This window comes from Triticum dicoccoides, chromosome 3B (genome assembly GCF_002162155.2).
Source record: "Triticum dicoccoides isolate Atlit2015 ecotype Zavitan chromosome 3B, WEW_v2.0, whole genome shotgun sequence".
Classification (NCBI taxonomy): Eukaryota; Viridiplantae; Streptophyta; class Magnoliopsida; order Poales; family Poaceae; genus Triticum; species Triticum dicoccoides.
In genome coordinates, this window is record NC_041385.1 from 632,444,589 (window position 1) to 632,453,730 (window position 9,142).

Sequence of the window (9,142 nt, forward strand, 5' to 3'; positions counted from 1 at the left end):
TCATAGAATATGTAGGAGCCAATATGGGCATCCAGGTTCCGTTATTGGTTATTGACCGGAGAGGTGTCTCGGTCATGTCTACATAGTTCTCGAACCCGTAGGGTCCTCACGGTTAACGTTCGATGACGATATAGTATTATATGAGTTATATGATTTGGTGACCAAATGTTGATCGGAGTCCCGGATGAGATCACGTACATGACGAGGAGTCTTGAAATGGTCGAGAGGTAAATATTGGTATATAGGACGAGGGTATTCCGACACCGGAAGTGTTTCGGGGGTACCGGGTACTTATCGGGTCACCAGAAGTGGTTTCGGGCACCCCCGGCAAAAGAAATGGGCCTTATGGGCCAAGAGGGGAAATGCACCAGCCATAAGGGGCTGGTGCACCCCCCATATGGGCTGGCCTACGAGGAGAAGGAAAGAGGAGAAGGAAAGAGGAGAAGGGAAAGGAAAGAGTGGAATAGGATTCCCCCTTCCTTTCCTCTCTCTCTCCCCCCTCTTTCCTTCCCCCTCCGACAAATATGGCAGGGGGCGCTGCCAAGGGCAGGAGCCCAAGTAGGATTTGGACCTACTTGGGGCACCCCTTGGCCTCTCCCCTCTTCCTCCCACCTATATATATGAGGAGGGGGCTCCCAGCACACCCCAGACAATTGCCTAGCCGTGTGCGGCGCCCCCTCCACCTTTTACACCCCCGGTCTTATTTTAGTAGTGCTTAGGCGAATCCCTGCGGAGATCACTTCACCATCACCGTCACCACGCCGTTGTGCTGACGAAACTCATCTACTACCTCGACATCTTGCTGGATCAAGAAGGCGAGGGACGTCACCAAGCTGAATGTGTGTAGAACGCGAAGGTGCCGTGCGTTTGGTACTTGATCGGTTAAAGCGCAAAGAAGTTTGACTACATCAACCGAATTGTAAAACACTTCCGCTTATGGTCTACAAGTGTATGTAGACACACTCTCCCCCTTGTTGCTATGCATCTCCATGGATAGATCATTGCTTGTGCGTAGATTTTTTTTTGTTTTCCATGCAACGATTCCCAACACCCACAGATTCTTGAGGCTGGCTTCACCACTGCTGGAGTGGATGCGAGGGTGCGCCGGCAAGGGAATACATGTTCTTGGGCGGTGGCAGAGTGGATAAGGTCGAGCGATGAAAGCGGGGGAATTTTTACTCCAGCGGTGGGCGGACGAGTATATTTAAGAGTTAGTCGGGCTGTGGAGTAAAAAAACTGCTCCTCTAAAGGAGATAAGAGATCGTTTAGGTGCGCTTTAGAGCATCTACAGCCGTACTGAGCAAATTTGGCCCCTCAAACGCCCGCAGACGCATTCGGCCAGCGTCCCCACTTGTCTGCTTTCACTCCCTATTTTTCCGTTCACGCAGCCATGTCCCTCACTTTTTCTTTATATGACCGGTCATATGCATGTGATTAGTGGGGAAGGAGAGAGAAAGAAAATAAATAATAAAGAAATAAATAATATGCTCTATGAGGGGCCCTATTCTATGTGGCGGACGTAGCACCACTGGCCGGGCACACGCGGGCACTCCTCATACTCATCCCATATATGGGATGAATATGAGGAATGCTGGACATTCCGAGCATTTAAGGAGGCTTTGAGGGGTCCATTTGGGTCAACTTTTTGCTACTTTTTACTTCTCCCTCGTGTCCAGTCAGCGGTCCCCACGCCCGCCCGGTCAATTTGAGGAGTCCCGCTGTGGATGCTCTAAGAGGAGTAAAATCAAATTTTTACTCCACTAAAGCCTTATAGGGGATCGATTAGAGATGCTTTAATAACATACCTACGTGTGCATGTGAGCAACAAATTTAGGTACCTTTTTTTAGATTCAAAAATAAATAAATTGGATAGCTGGGTAACCATCCAAATTTTGCTGGCAAGGCCCATATTTGGTTCCAACAAACAAAGCTACCAAAGCGACCAAAATAGCCACAGGAAAGGTAAACGCCACCCCACCCTGCGCCCGTGTCGACCAATTCCTACACCATATGTCATCGCCGCCACTACTGCACCTTGCCACCCAAACCCATCGCTCGTGGCTGACATAGCGACCTCCGCGGCCACCATTGAGCTCGCAACTCCGCTCAGGCCCACCTGATTCCGGTCGCCCTACAGCTCCCCACCAAGGATCCTCCCCTCCTCCCCCAAGCCCCCTCCCATCGCCTCCCTCAACCACCACACCGTCGAATCCGCCACTGTCCACGAGCATCACATCGCCAGACCAGCCCTTGAGCTTCCAGTCGTGCCTGCCCCGAGCACCGGGCCGCCGGATTTCGCCACCGTTGATGAACATGTTGCAGTCGCGTCGTCAAAGTATTGCGGTGTGAGGCTCTAGCCATGGGGAAATGGGCAGTTGTGATCTCTAATCCAGGACGCGGGAGTGTGTGTTGGTTAGCACGTTCGCCACCCCGGAGGAGGCGGCAGGCGTCTAGGACGCCATGGTACTCCGCTTCTTCGGAGCCTGGCGAAGCTCAACTTCCCCGCTGACGTTGCATCTGCAGTCGCCATTGTGCCTCCTGTTAGGGTCATCTCCCGAGCTGAGGAGAGGGAGCACCACTTGGCTGAGGTGCGGCTTGTAGCCGAGCGGGCCAATGATACCTTCGTGTCCGCTCTCTTCATGAAGGAGTCGATGCTCCTAGCCGAGATCTGAGCATTCTTCGAGTCCATGGAGCACAAGCACAAGGTCGAGCGCAAGTGCCATGAGCTCACCCGCCTCAAGGGCGAGCGTGAGGAGATGTTCGAGGAGCTCATTGAGCTCCCGATGATTTTGATGTTTGTGTTTCCACACATGCAATTGAATTCTAATCCAAATCGCTTGCAAATATAGCACAATAATATAAATCTTGTTTCGACGCTACAAGTGGGACCCATGTCATGTCGATGCTACGTCAATCATATACTTTACATCTATGAATAAGATTAGCACCGTATTTATACGTTCATGCCAAGTTTTAGAACCAGTTCGGTGTATTTTTCAAATTCAGGGACTAAATTGAACGACCATGGCAACTTTAGGCACCACTGATGTATTAACCTTTTTCTTAAACCATAAATCAAGAAATTGAAATAGAGACATCATTATCTTCCAATCTAACACAACAAGGATCTAGTTATGAGTATCTTTGCCGTTTTCCCAACTTATCCAGACATTCCTTGTCGCTCGGCTCGTGGGCCTCGGCCTCGGCCTCGCCCTCGCCCTCGGCAGTGTGCCGGCGCATGTGCCCGCCGGCGCATGTGCCCGCCATGCGCCTTAGGGCATCTCCAGCCGGCCCCTTAGGATGCCCCCCACGAGCATTTTTTGGACGCCGGTGGCTAATTTTTCTCCCAGTCGGGATCCCAGGACCTCAAATAGCGCCGGATTTGTCTAAAATTACGGCCGGCACGCGCAAGCGCAACGCAGCAAACCGGGAGGCAACTGGGGGCGCCGGCGCGATACTTTTGCTGCCAAAGGGCCACTGCCAGCCTCTCCTTCTTTTCCTGGCTTGGCCCACCATGTGATGCATGCAAAAAAGACAAGCTCTGTTTTGCATGTCCGCCTCGCTCCTCTGCTCTCTCTCCTTTCTCCCCTGCTCCTCGCTCTGGCAAGCCGGACTCGTCTCCCGTCACCGGCCTCGCCCGCATCTCCCCGGAGCAGCCGCGGAGAAGAAGGTCTCGCCCGCCCGGACACCGCCGCCCGCCCTCCCGAGCTCGCATGGCCACGCCTCCGCGCCTCCCGCCCTCGTAGCGGCACGCGAGCTCGCATGGCCGTGCCTCCGCGCGTGCCTCCCGCCCTCCATGGGCCACTCACGCGCAAGGGCTCTCGGACTTCACTTCGTCGGCCCGCGCCTCGCGTCGCCGTCGGGGGCCAGGTCGCTGGTGCTGCTCCTCGCGGACGCGTCGGACTTCGACGGCTCCTTCCCGCGTGCCGTGGCGCGCCTGGTCGCCGTCACCAGCGAGGCCCACCACGCGGCGCAGACTTGCAGCTTGCCGTCGGCGCGGCGCCTCGGAGACACGGAAGCGGAGGACGGCGCGGGACGCACGAGACCGTCCTCGTCGCCCTGCCACAGGTGCACCGGGCACGGCGGCTCCGGCAGCGCCATGGGGTCGAACTTCCACTTGCCGAACATGACGGCCATGTCCCTGTAGTACGACTCCTGGATCCCCTGCTGCGTCGCCATCTCCCTCTTCTTCCGGAGGGTGCCTTCGGCGGTGAGGGTGCGGCGGATCTCCGCGTCGCGCTTGTTGGGGAGATAGGTGGTGTTGAAGACGACGGTGGAGGTGGGCAGGGGCAGCCAACTCTGCTCCATCCACCAGTGTATGATGCCGGCCGTACTCCCGCGCCGCCAACTCCGCCGGGAACCCGGGCCACCAGTAGTTCACCACCGCGCGGGCGAGCGGGCTGACGACGGCGAGCGGGCCGGACGACGGCTGACGGGCGCGAGGAGGAGCCGGCCAGGTCGCGGGCGCGAGGCTGCGGGCGGTGGCGAGCAGGCGGCTGCAGAGCCGGTCGGTGGCGAGCTTTGTGAAGCAGAGCAGCACGCTTGGGCGGTGGGGGGGCAACGAGTGGATATCATTCTAGCCTCAGGCTAAAATTTTCGCCGGTAGCCTCCCAAGGAGCGAAAAAAAATGCCTCCTGAGGGCTCAATGGCTGGAGATGCCCTTATGTACAACCTGCCCGGTAGCAGTGCCGAGCCCCGCCACGCTCCTACACTTGGTGCAGTTCTCCGAAGGCGTCAGGTTCAGCCGTTCAGGTCCAGGCAGATCCCGCCGGCGTCGCACGACGCCAACGCCGTCTTGGTCGCCTCGGCCTCGCAGCTCGGCGCTCTGGCTGCGGCCTCGCCCTCGACACGGTGCCGGCGCATGTGCCCACCCAGCGCCTGGCCGACGGCGAACTGGAGCCCGCAGACGGGGCACTCGTGCACCCTTGGCCTTGGCGGCTGCGGCGGCACCGGGGGCATCTGGCGGCCGAGGCAGAGCGCCGCGCCGTCGTCGGCATTGCCAACCGCGTGCAGCTGCGGGTGGTGCAGCTTGGGGCGCTTGTGGCTGGCACGGTGACCCCCCAGCGCCTGAAACGTGGGGAACTGCCGGTTGCACGTCTTGCACTCGAACACACGGCCGCCGCCCATGACCTGCGCCCCGGCGACGGCGCGCTGGTGCTGGTGCTGCTGATGCTGCGCAAGGAGCATGAGCAGGCGGGCCGTGTCCAGGCTGCCCGGCTCCATGTCCCACACATCCCTGCCCCTCTTGCTCACGGCTGATGTCTCTCGAGTTGAGACTTGAGACGCGATAGCTGGCAGGCTAGTCCCCGGATCAAAAAGTGGCGTTGTGCTAATCGACCCGCTGCACTGTGTAATGCGTATGTGGCTCTGGCCCGTATGGCTGATGGCTCTTATATAGTGTGGGTTGGGCCGGGGTTTGGGGCACGACTACTACTAGTGGCTCGCAAGTATTTGTTGTCTGGGTTCTAGACGTGGACCTGTGTGCATTTACTTTTCGATCGGGAAGTTTTGACCGCGCGGTGTGAGAGAGATTAGTTACTGGTAGTAGTACTAAGCATCTCCGATAGACGGTCTAAATGTAAAAATACCTAACTTTTGCATCGTCTGAGAAAAAAACGCTGCTCCAACGGACGATCCATATGCAAAAAAAATTAGACCGTGGCCTCCTCGATGTAAAATGCAACACCTTCCGATGCAAATATACATCACGAGATGCATCTGGTGCAAAACTAGCCGCCGCCCGCGAACGACAACCGCCACTTCATTTCCGTTCCCGCCTGCCCGCGCCCGTCCGCCTGCCCGCGACCCTCCCGGCCGCCGCCGCCATGGCCGATGCCGACGACCCCGCCGCCTTCTCCGGAGTTTTGGACCATCATTTTGAACCATCTGTTGGAGTTGAGTTTTTTTCGAAGCTCCAAAACGTATTTTTTAGCGGTCTAAATTTTACATCTCCGATTTTGAACCGTCAAATTTTGAACCATCTAATGGAGATGCTCTTACTAGTTACTACAGTAGTACTACCACCCGTACTGATGGGCTTTCAATCTTGTCATGTGAGTCTAGATAGCAGTATCCAGTCTAGTCAACATGTGTGTGTTCGAGCGAGCTGACTCTTCTAGAGCGGCCGGCAGCTGCTGGCCCCGGCTACAGAACCGTAAACAGCAGACACCTGTGGACCTACCCGATGGTGGCGTAGCGTGTGCGTGTTTTACTTCCGCGCGACGATCTCGACCCAGCACGCCTACACACGTACGGGCTCCGTTCGGTGTTTCACACTCCCGTTGGTGTACCTTGTCTTGTTGCTGCGGTCATCAAATTTATTGTCTCGGCTCGACGGGTCAAACCGATAGTTTGAGATGAGATCGACACGACTAGCTCGGTTCAAATCCTCTAGAATGAGCGGCGTGACGTCCATGTCCAAAATGGGGTCCGTAACCTCCCTCCATGGAATTTAGAAAGTCGTATTATATATACCACGTACTCCCTTTATAAAGAAATATAAATTTGTGTGGATCACTACTTTATGTTTTACTACTTCCTCCGTCCCATAATGTAAAACTTTTTTGACACTATATTAGCAGTCCAAGTTAGTGTTGATTAATCCCTTGACCGGAATTAACGGCTGCTAGCCAGCTGCGGACATCGGATAGGAGTGTGCTGAGCTGAACATGATCGTGCAGGCTGCTCGAGCCGTTAATTGTTATTTCCGGGATGCTAATTGATGCGTTTGACCGGCGATGTTCATGCTTTTGCTAGCCTTGGAATTCTTTGGATAATCAACACTTGGTCATATTTTTTTTCCTAGAGAACGAATGACAAGTTCTGCAATGACGAGCTTCTGGGAACAAGCAACTCTGTAGCAGCCAAAGTCAAATGTTATTGTGTGCTAGCCCGCGTTCTTAGCTTTGCCACTTGTCAGGAATTATATTCATACCCGCAAAAGAAAAAAAATTATATGCAAACAAACATAATTATAGACCTTGCCAAGATTAACCTAACCATAATCACCAACTAGTTGACTAACCTGGCCAATCAAGCCTTGTACAATGGTAGATGCCTATGCACATATGCTTGAAGAAAAGGAGTAGCTTTGCGCCTCATCTTGCAATGCAGAGGTGCCAGGCAAATGTCCTTTGTTTCTGAGATGGAGGCGTTGGGGTCTTTTTTCTGAATATTTTTTCTGTGGACGGAGGCTTGAAGGGAGCAGTTATTCCTTCCAAGCACACCGGCTGGCACCGAAGCAAACATTTGCTTCTATCTCCCTTCTTAAGCACCAGTGCAATCCCATGTGAGTAAAAAAACCGGGTTTTTCTTTATGTCTTCTGGCTAAGCACTTATCATTGTACAGGGCCTTAAGGAGAAAAGAGACTCGGAGAAAGAGAGGCGAAGCTTGGCCTGTGCTGCAAGGGATTGTTGACGTTGGACAACCGATGCCCTGCATATAGGTAGGGCTCATATGCCATCCGGTCTTGGCGGTAAAACTATTTGACCCATTAATCCCAAGTTCCCAACGAAAGTGACTTGATTGTACATCGTGCGAGAAATTGTAGCTCATTAGTGCGTCGCATGCAGTATGTACGCAACTACGCATGCATTTTGCTTGGCCCGCTTGGTCCCATCTTAATGCCCTTTTTCACATAAATACTCCCTCATTTTCGGTTTATAAGGCTTAATTCAAAAATCTCACCAATCAAGGTAGATGGTGAATGGTGCAATATTTTTTGTAGTTTGCAAAAGCACCTAATTAATTCTTTTGTTTTTCTCAAAAAATTATGTTTATCAATGCATTAATTGCATTGCATGCATGCATAAAGTACATGCATTGGTCAATTTTCTCTTCATACTTGCATGCAATGCTTTAATGCACCTTGGAATCTGAACATGTGATGGGGAACAACCAAATTGAGCCTTATAAAATGGAAAAACTAAAATTTTGAGATAAGCCCTATAAACCAAAAATGAGGGAGTATATTAGATACTTCAGTGATCAAGTATCGTATGTAAGTAATGATGTGAGCTCAACTAATGCACATGTTTAAAGTGTTTCTGGACCAGAATTAAACAAATGAAACAAGTTTTATGTGCATACATGATTCAAAGCCTTCCACCCACCAAAAGTTTGGACGACAACGAACATTCTCAAATGTAAGAGCATCTACAACCGGACCTCTCAAACCGCCTCGTACGCCCAGGCGGACCGCCCGATCACTGTCCGGACACGATTTTTTGATCCAGACGAGCCTCTCAAACGGCCTCAAACGCCCGGGCTAACCGACGCCCCCCATATCCAGCTCAAATATGGGCAGATGGGGGGGCGCCCAGGCACGCCCAGGCACGTCCGCCTGACGGCGTGGCCCCACGGAAATGCCCGGAAACCATTGTGAGCTTGAAATAGTCATCGTGTGCCTCCACTTTCTCCACAATGTGCAAAAACAATGGTTTCCGCATGCGAAAATGGCAACAAAACCATGGATCGTCCGGAAAAATAGGCTTGAGAGCAAAGTAGTCCCTGCACAGTAGCTTTGCTTCGGACAGCCTATCCCGATTGATCAATCTTATGCCTTTAATTGAGCCCTTAAAGCTGAGAATATGCTCCACTTGCCGGTCAATTTTCTTTTGCATGCTCATGAGCATGATCATGTCCACTTCTTCGTTCGAATCCAAGGAATCGAAGAACTCATCTTGAATCATTTGATCAAGCTCCATTGGTCTATACTCCTCGTCTGACGAAGCATCGGAATCCATCATTTTTCCTAATAAAATCACTAAAATCCGGCCAGGCAATGTGTCGAACACATGAAGCGCAAGGCGGAGCCAGAGAGTTGTCGGACGTACCGCGGTGGCGTCCAGGATGGCGACGACGTCCCCCGCGGTGATGACGGGAGAGAGGACTGCTCTGTCGGAGCTAGTGGCGCAGAGGCTAGGAACGACCGCGGAGCGCGCGCGGCGGCGGAGTACGAGACAGACGACACAAAGGAGGAAGAAGAGAGGAGATAGCAAATGGATTCGGCATGTCTAGAAGGTGGATTTGATGCAATTTGCGGTGGGCTGTCGGGTCTAACGTGTCGGGCGTGCCCGGGCACGTCCGAGCACCCCTTTATCCAGCCCATATTTGGGTTGAATATGAGGGGTCGGTGGCGGA

The 9,142-nt window shown here is 53.4% G+C and overlaps 2 protein-coding genes across 2 annotated transcripts; both read right to left on the reverse strand.

Moving 5' to 3' along the window:
• Nucleotides 1-3,171: 3,171 nt before the first annotated feature.
• LOC119281700 lies at nt 3,172-4,604 on the reverse strand. Its single transcript, XM_037562160.1, has one exon. It carries the CDS (start codon nt 4,306-4,308, stop codon nt 3,829-3,831), a length of 480 nt encoding a protein of 159 aa, XP_037418057.1. The 5' UTR covers nt 4,309-4,604; the 3' UTR covers nt 3,172-3,828.
• Nucleotides 4,605-4,641: 37 nt separating this feature from the next.
• On the reverse strand, nt 4,642-5,511 carry LOC119281698 (zinc finger protein ZAT12-like). Its single transcript, XM_037562159.1, has one exon. It carries the CDS (start codon nt 5,221-5,223, stop codon nt 4,741-4,743), a length of 483 nt encoding a protein of 160 aa, XP_037418056.1. The 5' UTR covers nt 5,224-5,511; the 3' UTR covers nt 4,642-4,740.
• Nucleotides 5,512-9,142: the final 3,631 nt, after the last annotated feature.